The 19,485-nt window shown below is 46.0% G+C and overlaps 1 protein-coding gene across 2 annotated transcripts; it reads left to right on the forward strand.

Moving 5' to 3' along the window:
- Positions 1-6,656: 6,656 nt before the first annotated feature.
- Positions 6,657-18,282, forward strand: LOC147124829 (programmed cell death 1 ligand 1-like). 2 transcript variants are annotated; one of them, XR_015079104.1, is made up of 7 exons: positions 6,659-7,155; positions 10,732-10,800; positions 12,609-12,968; positions 13,725-14,003; positions 14,843-14,986; positions 16,041-16,161; positions 16,617-18,282. XR_015079104.1 is itself a non-coding variant. In XM_085993694.1 (6 exons), exons 2-6 carry the CDS (start codon positions 10,746-10,748, stop codon positions 16,652-16,654), a joined length of 876 nt encoding a protein of 291 aa, XP_085849820.1. In that variant the 5' UTR covers positions 6,657-7,155; positions 10,732-10,745; the 3' UTR covers positions 16,655-18,282. The 2 variants fall into 2 exon arrangements, 1 of the variants encoding a protein (XP_085849820.1); XM_085993694.1 differs by lacking the exon at positions 16,041-16,161 and having other exon boundaries at positions 6,657-7,155.
- The last annotated feature ends 1,203 nt before the right edge of the window (positions 18,283-19,485 follow it).

Below are 19,485 nucleotides of genomic sequence, written 5' to 3' on the forward strand. Positions count from 1 at the left end.
CCCTGCCAAATTAGTTTAACTCCTCCCGAACCGCCCTAGAAAATATTACCCCGAGGACATCGGCTCCCTCACAGTTCAGGTGTAGACCGTCCCCTTGGTACAGGTCACTCCTCCCCAAGAACTGGTTCCAATGCCTCAAGAATTTAAATCCCTCTCCCTTGCACCACTGCTCAAGCCACGTATTTAGCTTATCTATCTTACTCTCTCTAAACTTATTAGCTCGTGGCACTGGTAGCAATCCAGAGATTACTACCTTTGAGGTCCTACTTTTCAATTTAGCTCCTAACTCCCTAAATTCAGCTTGTAGGACCTCCTCCCTCTTTTTACCTACATCGTTGGTACCTACATGTACCACGACAACTGGTTGATCCCCCTCCCCCTTCAGAATGCTCTGCACCCGCTCCGAGACATCCTTGACCCTTGCACCAGGGAGGCAACATACCATCTTGGAGTCTCGGTCTCGGCCACAGAAACTCCTATCTATCCCCCTTACAATTGAATCCCCTATCACTATAGCCCTATCCCTCTTTTTCCCGCCCTTCTGTGCAGCAGAGCCAGTCATGGTGCCCTGAACGTGGCTGCTGGTGCCTTCCCCTGATAAGTCATCTCCCCCAACAGTACCCAAAACGGTAAACCTGTTTTGGAGGGAGATGACCGCAGGTGACTCCTGCACTACCTTCCTGCCTTTACCCTGCCTTTTGGTCACCCATTTACTGTCTGAGCTAGCCTTTACCTGCGGTGTGACCAACTCACTGAATGTGCTATCCACAACATCCTCAGCATCGCGTATGCTCCAGAGTGAGTCCATTCGCAGCTCCAGCGCCGCCATGCGGTCTGCTAGGAGCTGCAGCTGGACACACTTCCTGCACACATAGTTGTCAGGGACAGTGTCCCTGATTTCCCACATGGCACAGGAGAAGCATGACACGGGTCCGAGCTGCCCTTCCATGACTTAACCCTTACAATACCCTTTTATTTACTACGATTTAGCTTAATTATTGAATTCTACTTAGAATAAGTTTGTGAAAGTACTCACCAACCAGTCACCTACCTGTTTTCTGGTGTTGTATTTTCACTGCCGCCTCCTGTCCTGGAACCTTTTCCACCTAGGTTAGGCTCCTGAAATAAAATAAATTGAACCTACCTTTTCAACTTCCCCTAACCCCTAAAAGGTTAGAGGAGGTGGAAGGGTGGGAGACACTACACTGTAGTGTTTCGGGTTTAGCAACAGCTCCACCTATATAAGAGTTACTGGCCTCCTGCTCTCCCGACTGCACCAGCTGTGAAAGAAAAAGCCCGCGAAAGGTGAGCTTTTAAACTCACCAGTTACTGGCCTCCTGCTCTCCCGACTGCCCCAGCTGTGGTCTCGGGCCTCGCCTCTCTCCGGTTTTTATACCGGGCTCCGACTCACTGCTCCCGACTGGTCTCGGGCCTCGCTGGTCGCCGGGTTTTCTCCCGAGCTCCTCCTCGCTGCTCCCACTGGTCCCGACTCCGCCTCCACCCGCTGCCGATGCCGCACTGGGGCCTACCTGAGCCTCTGGGGCCTCTTGTAGTCGCTCTGCCGCTCAGCTCCGCCTCCACCCGCTGCCGATGCCGCACTGGGGCCTACCTGAGCCTCTGGGGCCTCTTGTAGTCGCTCTGCCGCTCAGCTCCGCCTCCACCCGCTGCCGATGCCGCACTGGGGCCTACCTGAGCCTCTGGGGCCTCTTGTAGTCGCTCTGCCACTCAGCTCCGCCTCCACCCGCTGCCGATGCCGCACTGGGGCCTACCTGAGCCTCTGGGGCCTCTTGTAGTCACTCTGCCGCTCAGCTCCGCCTCCACCCGCTGCCGATGCCGCACTGGGGCCTACCTGAGCCTCTGGGGCCTCTTGTAGTCGCTCTGCCGCTCAGCTCCGCCTCCACCCGCTGCCGATGCCGCACTGGGGCCTACCTGAGCCTCTGGAGCCTCTTGTAGTCGCTCTGCCGCTCAGCTCCGCTTCCACCCGCTGCCGATGCCGCACTGGGGCCTACCTGAGCCTCTGGGGCCTCTTGTAGTCACTCTGCCGCTCAGCTCCGCCTCCACCCGCTGCCGATGCCGCACTGGGGCCTACCTGAGCCTCTGGGGCCTCTTGTAGTCGCTCTGCCGCTCAGCTCCGCCTCCACCCGCTGCAGATGCCGCACTGGGGCCTACCTGAGCCTCTGGGGCCTCTTGTAGTCGCTCTGCCGCTCAGCTCCGCCTCCACCCGCTGCCGATGCCACACTGGGGCCTACCTGAGCCTCTGGGGCCTCTTGTAGTCGCTCTGCCGCTCAGCTCCGCCTCCACCCGCTGCCGATGCCGCACTGGGGCCTACCTGAGCCTCTGGGGCCTCTTGTAGTCGCTCTGCCGCTCAGCTCCGCCTCCACCCGCTGCCGATGCCGCACTGGGGCCTACCTGGGCCTCTGGGGCCTCTTGTAGTCGCTCTGCCGCTCAGCTCCGCCTCCACCCGCTGCCGATGCCGCACTGGGGCCTACCTGGGCCTCTGGGGCCTCTTGTAGTCGCTCTGCCGCTCAGCTCCGCCTCCACCCGCTGCCGATGCCGCACTGGGGCCTACCTGGGCCTCTGGGGCCTCTTGTAGTCGCTCTGCCGCTCAGCTCCGCCTCCACCCGCTGCCGATGCCGCACTGGGGCCTACCTGGGCCTCTGGGGCCTCTTGTAGTCGCTCTGCCCCTCAGCTCCGCCTCCACCCGCTGCCGATGCCGCACTGGGGCCTACCTGAGCCTCTGGGGCCTCTTGTAGTCGCTCTGCCGCTCAGCTCCGCCTCCACCCGCTGCCGATGCCGCACTGGGGCCTACCTGAGCCTCTGGGGCCTCTTGTAGTCGCTCTGCCGCTCATCTCCGCCTCCACCCGCTGCCGATGCCCCACTGGGGCCTACCTGAGCCTCTGGGGCCTCTTGTAGTCGCTCTGCCGCTCAGCTCCGCCTCCACCCGCTGCCGATGCCGCACTGGGGCCTACCTGAGCCTCTGGGGCCTCTTGTAGTCGCTCTGCCGCTCAGCTCCGCCTCCACCCGCTGCCGATGCCGCACTGGGGCCTACCTGAGCCTCTGGGGCCTCTTGTAGTCGCTCTGCCGCTCAGCTCCGCCTCCACCCGCTGCCGATGCCGCACTGGGGCCTACCTGAGCCTCTGGGGCCTCTTGTAGTCGCTCTGCCGCTCAGCTCCGCCTCCACCCGCTGCCGATGCCGCACTGGGGCCTACCTGAGCCTCTGGGGCCTCTTGTAGTCGCTCTGCCGCTCAGCTCCGCCTCCACCCGCTGCCGATGCCGCACTGGGGCCTACCTGAGCCTCTGGGGCCTCATGTAGTCGCTCTGCCGCTCAGCTCCGCCTCCACCCGCTGCCGATGCCGCACTGGGGCCTACCTGAGCCTCTGGGGCCTCTTGTAGTCGCTCTGCCGCTCAGCTCCGCCTCCACCCGCTGCCGATGCCGCACTCCAAGGGTCTGCTATAGATCACAAAAAGGGCAGGTTACTCTATGAAAAAATAAGCAAGGTATGTGCAAATGGATGCTTTTAATGGATCTAACCCAATTTAAATGGAGAATATCCAAGCAGTTAAGAATCTAAGCTAGTAAATATAATGCGTGAAAGCATTCTCACCTCACGGATAAGAGATGCCACAAGAGTCAACTTGCATCTAGATCTGGTAATGCCAGTACAGGCCTGGTACAGAGGTATTGCTGCCCCTGAGCAACAGTGGACATAGCATAATTAGCTTTGGCATGATCTAGGATAAATCAATACTCAAATATGCAACTTTAAAAGGGAAAACGTCAAAGGAATGAGGGAAAAGTTTAAAGAAATCACTAAATATAATACTTCAGAAAATTTCAGTTGAGGACAAATGGAATACTGGTAAGCACATACTACTGCGCATGCAAGCTAAGTATAGATCTAGGACTAATAAGTGCAGACTAAACAATCATGACCCTAAATAGGTTAACAGGTCTATAATGAAACTGTGCAAAGCCTGCAGAGAGAAATGTGAAGCAAGCTCATGCTACTGGGAAGATTACAGGAGCCTCCAAAAAATGTTTTTTATAAAGTTGATCAGAGGAGCAAAGAGGGAACTAGAAATGTATCAATTGTAGAAACCAAATGTGACAGTGAGAAATTCTTCAAGCGTAACAACAGCAGAGGGTTAGCAAAGAACTGAGATGCCTTAGGATGCAATGGAGTTGAAACTGAAGAACTAAAAGTAGTTAACATCCTAAATGAATATCTCCTTGAAGTACTCACCAGAAAAGGCAATATTAGCATGCCACCCTCTTGGAGGTTCAATAACAAAACTTAATTGCTTTAACATAATTTGCAAGGGGGTCCTGTAACCTGCAAAACTACAGACCAAGATCTGGAAAGTGGGATTAGGCTGGACAGTCCTTTTTCGACCAGCGCAGACACGATGGGCCAAATGGCCTTCTTCTGTGACATAAATTTCTATGATTCTATGACTCTACTCTTTGTGTGAAGAAGAACTTTCTAAAATCAGTAACAAGTTTTTGCCTTTTGCTGCTTTGGCCCTAGTTCTCTTATCCTACATCATCAATTTAGTTTGAAATAATTTTCCAGATTTACCTTTCCATACCGCTTACCATCTTATATATTTTTATATAAGATCACCTCTCAGGTGCCTCCTTTCAAAAGTCCAACTTTTTTCAGCCTTCCCTCATAACTCAGACCTCCAACACTAGGGCCGTGATTTTGCCTACCGAGGCGGGTCCGGTGCGGCCGGGTCGGTGGCGGGGTGCAACCCCACTGCTGGCTCCAACCCACTCTGTGAAAAGTATTTAACACTGATTGGACTTGTTAAGCCTGCCCAGCGTCTTTCCCAGCCAACTGAAGGAAGCGGGTCTGATGACATCACTTGACATGTCATCAGCCGGTTTCCTTAAAGGGACCGTGCGCAAATTGATTTTAACAGTTGTGCTGTCAGTGTTCTACAGCATTGAGGTGCTGCAAACACAGACACGCAGTGCACAGAGGCGCAGGCTCGCCCATGGCTCCCTCCGTATGCTTGTGGAGGGAGTCACAGCACGCAGGGAGGTTCTCTTCCCTTCCAATGGGCGGAAGAGACCTCCACAGGAGATCAACGCAGCCTGGTTGCACATTGCACAGGAGGACACAAGCAGGGATGTCATCAGGGGTCCCTTGCTGCAGTGGCACAAACCTTTCAATGATCCCAGTAGATCACAAAATGTTACTGCAAAGCCACACTCAACCTCATCCTGCTGTGCCACTCATCACATCCCCATCACTCTGCCTTCTCTACCCTACTCCTGCACATTCTTACTCACACCAATTTACCTTGCACCTCCACCCATCCCTCTCTATCTACATTATCACTTCCCCATCTCACCAGCCACTCCTCACACTCACCCTCATCCTAGTCCAATCAAACCTACTTACAACGCACTTGGGCACTTGGGTGTTTTAGCCAATGTTCATGTGAAGTTTCTGTTAATGTGCTGTCAAACATTGAAATCTTTATTTTCAACACTTTGCCTTCTTGGACAGATTTGTGTGCACCTTTGGAAATGGCTTAGTGAGTTGCAGTGAATGGTGAGACATAATGGTACCCCCCCCTGTACCCCTCCCCCATGCCCCCAATGGTGATGAGTGTGAAAGGAATGGCTTGGGCATTGTAGGGATGCTTTATGGTGTTGGTGTGGGGTGGTGCCAACCTGGTGCATCATGTGGCAGCCAGGGTGTACAACGCCAAGTGAAGTAAATCTGGCCATGGTGAGGCCATCCCTGGCATCTCGGGCAGCAATGTGGTCGGGTGCTGATGCCCTGTGTCCTGTGCAGCACCAACTGATTGCAGAGAAGGTTGGTGTTGTTGTTGGTGCTGCTGGTGTTGGGGCTGATCGTGGTGGGATTCTGAGGACTAAGGTGAGATAGTTTCAAGGGCACCGATGCTGATGTAATAGATGGCAGGTAAACTTGAGATGACATAAGAGATCTGTCAATGGTGAGAGAAGTTGTTCCAATTAGGTGATGCTGGATAGAGAGTTTGCTCCAAACACTTGCAAGCTGTATAAAGCTCAATCTGTCTTCCAAATGCAGTAAGCAACAGTTTCTAACCTTGCAAAGTGAAGACCTATGAAATGGGAGCTTTTATAGAAAATTTGCAGCCGTCAATTAAAGAAATCATCACATGCTGACCCAACACCCGACCTCCTTACCTGAAGTGATCTCCAAGCAGCGTGTAACCCGTGGGGGGAACACGCAAAATTGAAAGGTAGGCATAAAATACTGCTTAACTGGCTCTTAACATTGTATCAAATGATATCAATTGCCTCCCCTGCTGCTTGGTGTCGGGTCTGTTCAGCGATGACAGACCTGACATCTGGGAGACTAGCGTGGAGGCGGGTTGACAGCGGGTTCCCTACCCGCCACCAAACACACCCGCTGACCCACGCCCACCCCCCCCCCCCCCCCCAATTAGCTTGAGGGCTCTTCTCTGTACTGCCTCCAGTGCTTGAATGTTTTCCCTGTCTGGATGGCCACAACTGGACACAATACTCAAGGTGTGATCTGACTAGGGTACTGTGCAGCTTTGATATTCCCAATTTGAAAGCTGCACAGGACCAGGAAATAAGGCATTAGGTGATCAAACAGTAAGGGCAGTCTTTACTTGCTAGTGAGGGTGGTCGGTGACTGAAGGACTTCACTGACTTGTTTATCCTCGAGTCTGTCCCTCAGTGGCTAAGACATCTATTTTATTAACTAACCCCATGTCGAGATTCAGCTACACTCAGCGACATGTCCATGGAAGAGTTGGTCCCCTTTGCTGCCGGGAAATCAACTTCCAGATAGGCTTTACATCATAAGGAAAGCGAAGGCTCGCTGCTCACATACCGTAACTGCGATCGACCTTCCATACCCGCTTTTGATCCGATTTTTTGTATTGATAAGCGGAGGGAATTTGATTGATTTTCCCAGTTTCTGGATTCTGCTGGGGTTTTCTCAATTGATTGTTACTGGAAGAAGTACAGCATGTTCACGTGTTCGGAACTAATGACGAATTTGTGGCTGGGGATTTCTATTTGCCAGGGCTGCACTTATATAAAGTGACAGCCACAGCACCACTACATTGCACACTCTCAAGACGACAACTCACTTACTACCACACAAAGTAAAGGAGCCCAAGGTAAGGCAGGCTGCTTCTTGTTAACCTGCTGCTGTCCTCAATTTTGACTTTGGTATTTTTTTCTTTACTTTCAAGACGGAATTAGATAGCTGCTTGGAAAAAAAGAGCACTGTTAAAGGGAGCGAGCAGGCGAGTGGAATTAAACTTAAGCGGTTACCGAAAACAAAATTATGATTTTATGCAAAGGAAAATGTCAGATGGTCTATGTGTTGGTGTGGTTATGCGGTTTTTAACATGACAATTACAAGAGCTTGTATTGTTGAGTCTGAAGGAATTATTGTGCCTACCAAGTCATGATTGATGACCACGGTGGCTTGAGGTATAGCCTACTACACCTCTTCTGAGGGCGACATTGGTTGGGTCACTTTTCTGGTGCTAGCAAAAGCAGATGGGGATGATCCTCCCCTTGCATCTCCCTCTGCAGGGATGTGTTATGGGGCTGGTGAGGGGGGGAACTTAACAACAATTATGAGGGACATATATCGTGTGGATAGGAAGGACCTATTTCGCTTAGCAGAGAGGTCAATAACCATAGATTTAAAGTAATTGGTAGAAGGAACCTTTTTTCACCCAGGGGGTCTGGAACTCACTACCTGAAAGGATGGTGGAGGCAGAGACCCTCGTCGCACTTAAAGTACTTGGATAGGCACTTGGAGTGCCGTAACCTGCAGGGCTACGGACCAAGGGCTGGAGTGGGATTAGGCTGGATAGTTCTTTCGGCCAGCACAGACACAATGGGCTGAATGGCCTCCTCCTTCTGTGCCGTAAACTTATATGATTCTATAACAAGAAGGACTGAGGTGTGCAGGTTACCACACTGCTATTAGTGAAAAGGTCTGATCCTGTGATAAAAGCAACTGGATTGAGCACCGGTGGATCATATGCGATTGAAAGCCTTAGCCTGGAACTGGAACAGTACTAAGCAGTGTGGACCCATGCTTCTTGAAGACCAAGACCGCAGCAATCACCATCATTCAGGGACTTGTAGGGTAACATCAGTCAGGTTGTTTAGGGCACTGAAGCAACAAGTGTTGTGCTTTTTAAATGGTTTTCTTTCCAAATGTTATAATAGTTTGTGTATATTTTTACTGCAGTTATATATTTTACTTATGCATCATTGATACTAAGATAAAATCAGTCTGTCGGTATGGTTGTGTATAGTAATGGTACATGATGCTGACAAATTTAGCAATAAACTTTACACTGAGCTGTGGAATTAATTGTCATCAGTTCTGTGATTAACTCATTATTGTCATAGTGTGTGGGTTGGAAAAGACCCTTAATGACAGCTTATCACTTCTAGTAACAGAGGCAGCTCACATGGATGAGCTTTCAAATATCCTTTTGCACTTGTAATAATCCATATTAAACCAAAAAATCAAACTTGATCATTTTATTTAAAATAAAATTACTCCACCCCTATCATAAACTCAATATGCAAAGTGAACAGTATAACTAGACTTCTCAGTTTAGAAAAAAAGTACTGGGTATATTTCACTCTCTCTTGCTCAAAAAATAGTTATTCTATTTTTGGACTTGTTTCATTAAAACAATGGCAGCTCTAGATTTTACTTCAGCAAATTCCAATACAAATTTTAGAACAGGGACAACAGAAAACTGGATAGTAATGCTTATTTCACACTTCTCAAGCAGCAGCAGCAACAAAAACAACAACCACTATTTATATAGCACCTTTAACATAGTAAAATGTCCCAAGGCACTTCACAGAAGTGTTATCAAACAAAATTTGACACTGAACCACAGAAGGAGATATTAAAGCAGATGACGAAAAGCTTGGTCAAAGAAAGGTTTTAAGGAGCATCTTAAAGGAGAGTGTCTTAAAGGACGAAAGAGAGGAAGAGCTGCAGAGAGGTTTAGGGAGGGAATTCCAGAGCTTGGGGCCTTGGCCTCTGAAGGCACAGCCAACAATGGTGGAGTGATTAAAATCAGGGATGCTCTAGAGGCCAGAATTGGGAGGAGCGCAGAGATCTCAGAGGGTTGTGGACCTGGAGGAGATTAGAGATGGGGAGGGGTGAGATCATGGAGGGATTTGAAAACCAGGATGAGCATTTTAAAATCAAACAGTTAAATAGGCATGTTACAAAGTCTGCTTGCACTTATTAGTGGCCTTCCCACTTTTTTTTAGTCCTGTCTACTTTTAATCTTTACACTTTACACAGGGAAGAAATGAGTCCCCAGGTGTTTTTTAAATTAAAATTCTAAATCAAGCCTGACCCCAGTTTGATGGAGTCTGTGTTCCAAGTATACATGGAATGTGAGCGGTTGCAGCTCCTCTTCCATTATTTGAAAGGGCTGCTCCTCGATTTTTGGCTGCACTTCAGTCCCACGCTCCTGATCTTTGGTCACCCAGTGCGGAGGGGAGCGGGCAAATTGGAGAACCTCCTCATAGGACTGCTCCTGGGCCTGGCCAAAATAGCCATTAACTGGTCCAGGCGGCGGTCGAGGGGGTCATTCGGCCTGATTGCCTGCCTCTCGTTTGCGCCTGGGTGGCCCTGAGATGGAGCACACAATGTCTGCCAGCACGCTCGAGGCCTTTCACAACCGGTGGGCGCCGCGGGGACTGGAGTGCATTATCACCCCGGCCAATCACATTTTAATTTAAGTTGTTAAGTTTTATTAGTTACAGATTATTTGTTTAACCACCCAAAACCAGAAGAGTATACTGAAAAGATAGACCCCGGTTTGATCTGGCACAATGCCACTTACAAGTCTTCCTGAGATGAGCTTTTCCTGTTTGGACACTTCATTTCATTTAAAGTGCACCGGCTTCCATTGAAAAATTGTTTGGCAAACCTTTTCTCATTTGTTGAAAAACACGTGGCATTGGCTTAAATAACATTTTAAAAATCTCATCGTGGCACAAGTATATGATTTTGCTGACTGAAACACTGCTTTTTTTTTTCTAGTTTCTTCCTCGCTCCCCCCCCCCCACCAGCCCAAATCAAACTAAAATGTTTACCAAACACTTTTTTTTAATGAACTCCGACTCATTCTCCTTCTGCATTCACCAGTGGCTTGTAAACAGAGCTGCTTTGAATGTGTCGCATGTGGTTGTGCTGTGGTTTAAATGCAACTTATTCTGCAGAACCATACGCCCAATCTGAAAATTGTGATTCATTCATGTTGCTGTGTTTTTTTGTTTTCATTACAATGGCATAACTTCAGTTGCTGTGATTTTGAGTTGAACTTTAGATATCAAAACAGTTTGATAAGACAAATGTAGACCCATGACCTATAAATACAGAGCAGTGCCCGAACACATGGGTACTGTACATGGACAGGAGTGTGATTAAAGCATAGTGATAGTTGAATGCTTTCATTAACTCAAGTTCCCCTATTCTAGAATACAATCTTTCCTGTTCCTCCATTGTAACCATTAGCAAAGTATCTAGATAACTGTTGTTATCCCATTAACAACCATGTAGCCAGCCAGCCTATTAAAAATGCAGAGTTTAAAGAGAGCTCAATGTTTCTTCAGCAACCAATCAAATAATTTTAACCATTTGTCTATTAAAATATAACTGATGAACTGAAAAATGTGTGTTTGTGTTTCAGATAACTTCAGAAAGATGAAGATTATATCATTGCTGTTTATACTGGGAGCTCACCTACCCTTGGCAACAGGTATGATATCAGACACTGAGCTTAATAAGAACTTTACTATTTTAGCAATAAACCAGTGTAAAATGCAAAACATATGATGGAACCATTAGATCTTGGCATATACAGGAGTATGTTAGATCTTGGCGTATACAGGAGTAAGTTAGATTTTGGCGTATACAGGAGCAAGTTAGATCTTGGTGCAAGTTAAAGAGCCATTAGAACTTGCTAAAGTGCCTTGTTGTTGTAACACTAGTAGATGGCTGATTCAGACTTTCCAGCCAGCAGTCATTGAATCCTTTCATGCAGCTTGAAGCCAACAAAGACCACATGTTACAGCCCTGAGAAGACACTCTTATTGAGACATGCAGAATACTACTTAATGTTCAGTGGACTGTGTTTTTTTAAATGAGTGAGGAATTTACCTCTACATTCAGATTGCACTTGCTTTCATGGCTTGGCTGGTTCATGCACCTACTAGCCGAACCAGACAGCCCAAAAATATCTGGGTTTGATCTCCTAGTGAGTGCAGAATTTTTTCAGACTATAAATTGGCCCCTGTATTTCTTCTTTTTTTCCTCTTGTTTCCTCACATGGTAGCTGTTAATGTTGCTGCCATCATCATTCACACATCGTCTAGAGCCATCTTTTGTTTCTTAACTTGTCCCATTACCTCTCCTTTTGCCTTGCCCTATCATCCCTTTTGTCTATCAACCTATCCTGCCTTCCATCCTATCACAGACCTTCCCTTTGTTTCTCCCTGCCCCTGCTTAAAAATCTCTCTTCCCTAACCTTTTCCAGTTCTGATGAAGGGTTCGACCCAAAACGATGACTCTGTTTCTCTCCTCGATGCTGCCTGATCTGCTGTGTTTCCAGCACTTTCTGTGGTTAGTGCAGAATTACTTGATTTAGGGCCATCAGGGCAGGGCAAGGCACACAATTAACTTCAGCCCTCCTGGGTGAGTGATGGGCAAAATGGACAGTGCTCTGGCTCCTGATGACTATCCAGCAACCCTTTCTGGAAGTGCATGTGTACATGTCAGGTAAGAATAGAACTGATTTCCCTCATGCCCACCCATAGCCATGTAGGCTATTGGCTCTAGACTGTCTAGGCTTTTTAAAAAAACTTCAGGGGCAAGATGCAGGGAGTGGGAAAGCTGATAAGAAAAAAAGGAAGGTGAAAATGTAGTGTGCATTTGTTTGACTCCCTCCTTGATGCTTGGCTGTCACATTGGAGCTGGAGGGCACAGAGGGAAGTTTCCCGGTGGAACACTTGGCCCAGAGATAAACATATCTAGTGTCGATCTAAAGCTTTTGCAGAAATGGTTCCATTTAGAAGAAATTTTGAAATTGTTAGCGAGAAACAAAGTAACATGCTAAGATTTAGTTCTAAATGCCAAATTATAAACAGAATTAGATAGTATGATTACAGTTACTGATGACATTGTCATTAGCCAGTACTATATAGATTTGAAGATGGTCATTAAGTACTTGCAGATATTAATTGTAATTTAATCTACATTCCTGGCTTCTGCTTTCACATCTCTGGGTATTCACATTTCAGTCAACATGCTCTGGGTCAAATGTGAGTTGTTAGCTTAAGTTAACTAACCGGGTGAATTTCCATGGGTTTTCTCCCATTTGTCCACCGTAACTTTGTGGAAGAGCCGCAGAAACCTTGGGAAAATGGTGTTAATGGTGTTTTTCCGGGGCTTGTCCACCGAAGTTACGGTAGCAGTCAGGAGAACCACCACAGACATTCACCCCTCTCCTCCTCCTCCTAGATGTCTCTATCTAAAACAATTGAGTAACACCACATTCTGTCATTTCAGCTCTTTTTATGGTCACTGCTCCCAGATCGTCCTACACTGCCTCCTATGGGAATAACATTACTATGGAATGTAGATTTCCAGTTGAATCCAACTTCAATACAAACCAGCTAAAGGTGTACTGGCACTACATCCTGGGCAATGGATCGTATCAATTAGTTTATAAATTGTTTAATGGGAAAGCAGCCTTTCAGGACCAGCCCCTGGAATACCGAGGAAGAGTGTTCCTGTTGCTAGATGAACTGCACAGCGGACGTGCGGTGCTAGAAATTAACCAGGTCAGAGTTACTGATGCAGGGACCTACCGCTGTGTTATCGATCTCAATGGAGTGGATTATAAAGAGACTGCACTGGAAGTTACAGGTGGGCAAGGTTTTCCTTTTTTCTCTCTTCTCCAGCAGCTGGTTGATTATTTCTAATTAGATTTGAATTGTTCCCATTGGAGATTACCAACAGGATGTGAGCTTGCATCTGTAACCTGCTGCACGATGAGTTCTTGATCTCAAATGTGCTGTCACATGGAGGCACAGAACAGAGGCTTCCACAAAGCGAAGGATGAATGTCCATCACCTTGGGCCAAGATTTGTGTCCTAACATTCCGCTGTAACGTGGAAGCTCGGGAACAGGTTCCCAGTCTGTCCTCTCAGGGAGGGTTAGTGCATAATATGTGAAAGCTCCAAGTGGGAAAGTGAGACAATAACAGTAAGAGAAGAAAGTTGTGTACCATTTTAAATAGAAACACCTTAGACTATACATAGTTAGAATCATAGAATGGTGACAGTACAAAAGGATACATTTGGCCTGTCCAGCCCATGCCAGCTCTCTGCAAGAGCACCTCAACTAGTTACAATCCCTCACCCTTTCCCCATAGCCCTGCAAATATTTTTCCTTCAGGTACTTATCCAATTCCCTTTTGAAAGCCACGATTGAATCTGCCTGCACCACCCTTTCAGGCAACGCATTCCAGATCAAAAAAGGTTTTTCCTCATGTCGCCTTTGGTTCTTCTGCTAATCACCTTGGTTAAATCTTGCTGGAAAGAAAAACAGCAACTGCAGGACTTTAGAGGGCTTAGAAACAAAGCCAGATTAAATCTAAAACTATGACATTCTATTTTACAGCTTCTTATGAATACATAGAGACCCTCAACACAAAGGAAAGGAAAGAGACAGAGTTTGTTTGTCAGTCAGTAGGATACCCTTTAGCTGAAGTTATCTGGTATTATGCAAATGGTACTGACCTCAACGCAACAGCAAATACCACCCACTTCACTGGCACCAATGGATTGTACAACATCCGAAGTGTACTTAGAGTGAAGGCAGAGACTAATGATACGTATTTGTGTAAGTTCTGGAATAAAGAACTTAACGTGACTACTTCGGCTGTTTTGCAAATTAAAGGTAGGTCCTTTTTTTTTTTGTTTAATGACATTTCAAACCGTATTTAAGGAATTTGTAAAGCTAGCATTTTCAATATGTTGTGATAGGCATTTCAATGCATTGTACAAGCACACTTTGACCTCAAGAGTTGTTAGTATTTTATCTTTGCACACTAAACTTTTAAATGTAAGCATGCAAGATGGTAATCCAGCTTGTGATGCTTGAACAATAACAAATGCAGTTTTAATATGGCTGTACAGAGGGTACTTTATTTCTTCCCATTACATCATGTGAGCCCTTTGTCACCTCTCGTTGGAGACTGACTGCCATTTTGAAAATCTCCAACACAATGATTTAAGTAATAAATTAACGGAGCTGTATTGACGCCAACACTACAGCTACACAGTGAGTGTCTGATCTCAGCAGGGATGTCGGAAAGGAAGTTCCATGTTGGAGGGTGAGCCAACAGATAAAAGACAATTACATAAGCACTAGTCCCATGGTTTTAAATAGATATTTTAAACAACAACTTGTATTTTATTTTATATGCTTGTATTGTGGGAGTGAGTGGGGAGTAAGCATTCCATTGTACTAGTTACATATGGCAATAAAATGATCTTGAATCTTGAATCTTGAATTATATACCACCTGTAATGTAGTAAAATGTCCCAAGACACTTCACAAGAATGTTCCCAAACAAAATTTGACAATTTAGGTAATTCATAACCACACACTTACAGCTACATGTGTATGTTTCTACTCACTACAGATATTGATTTCTATTTTAATGTACTATAATATTGGCTTGTGAACAAGCCCGACGTGTACACGTTTTAACTATCACTGCTTTTAACTTTCAGAAATGAAAGGGACAGATGAAACATTTAAGTTTCCTTCAACAAAGAGGAGTTACCTCATTGCGGCAATCACTGTTCCTGTGACTGTTCTTCTTGGGGTCATTATGATCCTGACCTGCATACTAAAATCAAGATGGCATCAGCAAGGTAAATCATTGCTGTACATGGTAGGACTGTCACTCTAACATGTAAGGGAGTAGATAGAGTTGAGAATTAAAACCCAAAAAAGTTTAAAATGTTACACATATTTTTGAAGTTTTATTTATGTGCTAATATTGAAATTATTCTTTGTTTTAATCATTTTAATCTGTTGCAACATGTTTTTTCACTTAAATATTTGTATGCATGTTTCCATTTTGTCTGTCAATCAAATCCTAAAAATAATTAAGTGGTGGCGAGAAAAGCTCATACAAATGTATAAACTCACTTGTTGCTGCTCAGGGTCATTTTCCCACTCCTCTTTTGGGCAACAAATCCCTTTGTAAGAAACTTAACCTTGAATATGAAAAATCATCACTCCTGTGGACAGTTAGGTTTTTATGCAACTGTGTCATTTTGTTAAAGGGAAACTCAACCCTCCCAGTAAATATTTTTATCCCATTTTGTATCAGAATAGAAAAGTGAGTGTCAAAAGTTACTACTTCCTGCACAAAGATCCCAGACACTGGATTCCTGGTCTGTGCTGAGGTAACTGATCTCCACCACAGTAGAAATGGGGCTGTTTAAGTTGGCCTCAGTGCCTCGTGGCCATGGGGTGAGGAGCGGGGTAGGGAATCAATCAGAGTTCCTGCTTCTGAATGCTTTCCAGTGACCACCCACCCCCCCCCCCCCGCTTCCAGGAACGTGCACTTGTGTGGATGTTGGGCGAGGGCAGCATTATACTTTGCTAAAAGTTACGACTTTGCTTAAGCTTCTGTTGTGTTAATACCTATGGTTCAGACACAGTGGTGGTGTGATTCAACTTTGGCAGAGGAGCAAAGTGGGCAGTAACAGATCGCTGCCTGTTCTACATCTGCCTGATTGTCCTTTCCATTGGGTTCTCAATAGAATGGAAAATCGGGTAGAGTGTATAACAGGTGGCCGATCTGTTACCACCCATTTTGCACACCCGTGAACGTTAGATTTCAGCCCCCGACCCCCTTGTAGAAGAAGACTATCTCATAGCTTTATCAATAGCATTGTGTTGTTTCTGACCTTGCAGTTGTCATCGATCCCATGATTACACCTGCAGAGATGGAATGTGAACTCCCTTAACATTCAAAACCTGGGACTAAAATAGAGAGGCAGAAAAGTTTTAGAATGGCAGCTTATTGAAGTCAAAGGTAGGTGGCCTATTGTTTTACTGAGGGTTGAGCATCCTTGCAGAAAAATTAGCTGTCCCATCTCAATAGGCACCACAGATTACTTGGTAGTACAGCACTGAGGGATTTATATGTGTACTGGGATAATTGTATTGTCATTCTTGATGTTACATTTCTAATCTAAAGGACTGTGGCTTTATTTAAACACTAATCAAAGGGCAGGCTAGCAAGGAACAGATAATATATTGCAGGAGGTGAGGTGAACCAGAGATTGAGGCAGCTGAGGTAGCTTAAAATAATATCTTGATCATTTGGAGTCACCAGGATATGTAAATGAGAACATACTATATCTATTTAACATATTGAAGTAAAATTGTCCATGGAGGCCCTTGTCTGGCTGGTATGCAGGTTGTATGACAAATTAATGTGCAATAAATAACTGTACTTACATTTGCATGTTTTGTCCATCTGTTTAGGCAAGAGAAAGGTCTCTGAAACCAGCTCACTGATATGAAGCCTTCGCTGTCAGAATTGGAAAGAATGCTTTCAATTCTAAAACATGTGGTTTGTTTTGGAAACTGAGAATTGTGTACACTTCAAGACCAGCCGACTGTCCAATGCTGCACAAAATCACTTCTTTTTGTTGAAGTACAGTGAACCTGACTTTTACAATGAACCAACAGCCACTTGATATCCAGCATCCTGTTCTCCAAGCACAGGGTCCGAGCCACAAATGTGTGACAATACTGGGTTTTTTTTGAGAATTGGTTGTACAATTCACTTAAATCAGCTACTTAGTCTCAGGAACTGGCTCCAGCCATTCAGTATTATGTTTGCTTGGAGTAATTCCAGCAGCTTGTCTGTCAAGCGCCCAGGCTGTGTACATGGGCTGCTTTTTTTCCTAGGAGCCGCTGCTTTGCCTGGCAGAGATGACCAAAGGAAAATTACTGCAATATTCTTCAACTTGGCACTATGGACGCAACATTCTTTGCAAAAAAAAAAAAAATTCCCTGTTAGAAAAATGTCACTGGGTATAAACAGCCAAAAATTACTGAAACTAGTCAGATGGGAAAGTTAGCTTTTTATGGAAGGGAAATTTCTTGCAAAGCGTTTGTTGAAGTCACAGCTGCAACAGGTGAATTGGTTTTATTTTTGTGATCCAGTTCAGAATCTGAGGAGTATCTCTGCCAATACTAATGACATTTTAAACTGGCGCATTGGTCAGTGCCAGGGGATTTTTAAAAACCCATTGCTCAGAGGAGCAGATGAAATCTTGTTCTGAATTTTTGGATTTAACACTCCATTTTCTAAATCTCTGACGCTGGAATTTAGATTTGAATGTGTTTCCTGTATCCGCATCCCAATTTGTGTTACTCTTTCTGCCTTCCAAGGTTTGTGAGACTTCCAGCACACTCTCTTCAGTGCCACAGTGCAAACCCAGGGGTGCTGTACTTCACTTTTTTTTCCACCCCTTTCGGTGAATATCAAAAAATATATCCTGCTATACTCCTAAAGTTTGCAGGTCCTTCAGAATCACTCTCATTCAATTAGGGGAGAGAATTAAGACACACAGCAATTTTTTTAAAAAAAAACATCTGATATGAAGCCACTGTTTGAGTCTTCAACAATGGCACCTTCAGAACTGTCTGCTGAAGTGTTTCTGGCAGAGATACACTGAAGAGATATGCTTAGAGTAACAAAAAGAAATGTCCAAGTTTAATGTATTGGAATATCTATGTAGACATTGTTTAAAATGTTTTATAAAATGCTGACATATAGAGCCAAGTATGTACAGTCACGTGTAGGCACATTTTTGCCAGACCCCAATTTCTTCTTGACTTCACGGAGTATAGAAATTGCTGTTATACCCAAGATGAGTTAAGAGGTGTTTTTTTTGTCTGTGCTGAGTGCTTCACTACTTGTACGTGCAAGGGGGTGGATAAAATTTGCTTCCAGAGTTCTTGTATGATTCAATAATTGTTTAGGGTGAAACAATGCAGAGTTTGATTTGTTTACTATTTATTTATTTAAAGGGGATAATTTTTATGCTGGTTTAGTGAAGTCTTCCACAGAGCAACGTTGCCTAAAACTGTGGGGCTATATGCAGGGATTTGAATAAGTCTGGAAGATCAAAAACAAAGATGGGATTGTGATTAAGAGTTGGGTCCTCATTGGGAAATGAACCCTAGAGTATCACTTGAATGTGCCTGTCCTTACTGTATTTTATCTTTTAAAGTTTGCAACAGTTGAATTTTGTAAAGATTCCTTTACCAAGTCAGAACTTCAAAATAGTAAGGATTTTTTAAAATTCTATTAATAAGCTAAATTGATTAGCAACTGTGAATTTGCACTGATGCACAAACTAAAGCTTGTGTTTAGTTTAAGTAGATTGTATTTATGTCTGATACATTTTTTGTGTGATTCTGTAAATATTTTAAGAAACAATTATAAAGCTTGTGTTTTGGAAACTACATTTTCTTTTCATGTGCATTTTATATAAATATAAACTCAATTAAACAGCATCCAGTGCTCATTTAGAAGGGTGTTATAAACACCCTGGGGGCTAAGTTGAATTGCCCCTGAAAACGTGCAGAGATCGCGATGCGCCATTAACTCATACCTGTGCAGTGAAATGTAGATAGCCTGCTTGATTGGCACCACGTCCACCACCTTAAACATTCAGGCCTAGAAATTGAGTTTTGGCTTAGCCAGGGCTTTAGCGCCGGAAGTTAGTGCCGGCGCTAAGTCCCCCTGCGCGCGCCAAAAATTCAGCAGGGCCGCGCCCAAACGGCTGCCGGCGCTACTGAAGGGTCTTTGCGGCGGTAAATCGGCGCTAACTGCCGTTTCGCGCCGCAATTCCGGCGCTGCGGCACCCGATGCGGTGCGGCAGGCTCGGGAAGTGCAGGCCTCCTCCTTCCCTTAAGGAGGAGCTGCCTGCACCCGATCGCGGCCCGCGAAAATCTTTTAAAAAATGAGCCCGGCACCTCGGACAAGTGCCGGGCTTGCTTCTGTTCCGGGGGGTGGGGGGAAGTCCGGGGAGGGAGCTGCGGCCAGGCGGCCGGCGGGAAAGCGGCCGGCCGCCGCGGGGCCTTTAATGCGCCGGCGCAAAGACTCGTAAGACTCTGTTGCCAGAGTCTTAGTTGCGGCTGTCACGGGCGAGGCGGCCGCAACTGAATTTCGGCGCTGGGGCCCGTCGGCATGGCAACCGGGACGCTGCGCACACCGATGACGTCATCGGTGCTGGCGCAGCGCTACCGGTCTACCGCGGCGTAAGGGCCCCAGGCAATTTCGGCGCCGGCGCCAAATGCAGCGCTAGGCCCTCTAGCGCCGCAAAATCGGCGCTAA

Source organism: Somniosus microcephalus, chromosome 1 (genome assembly GCF_052327205.1).
Source record: "Somniosus microcephalus isolate GS21.2 chromosome 1, FLI_Smic_1.0, whole genome shotgun sequence".
Classification (NCBI taxonomy): domain Eukaryota; kingdom Metazoa; phylum Chordata; class Chondrichthyes; order Squaliformes; family Somniosidae; genus Somniosus; species Somniosus microcephalus.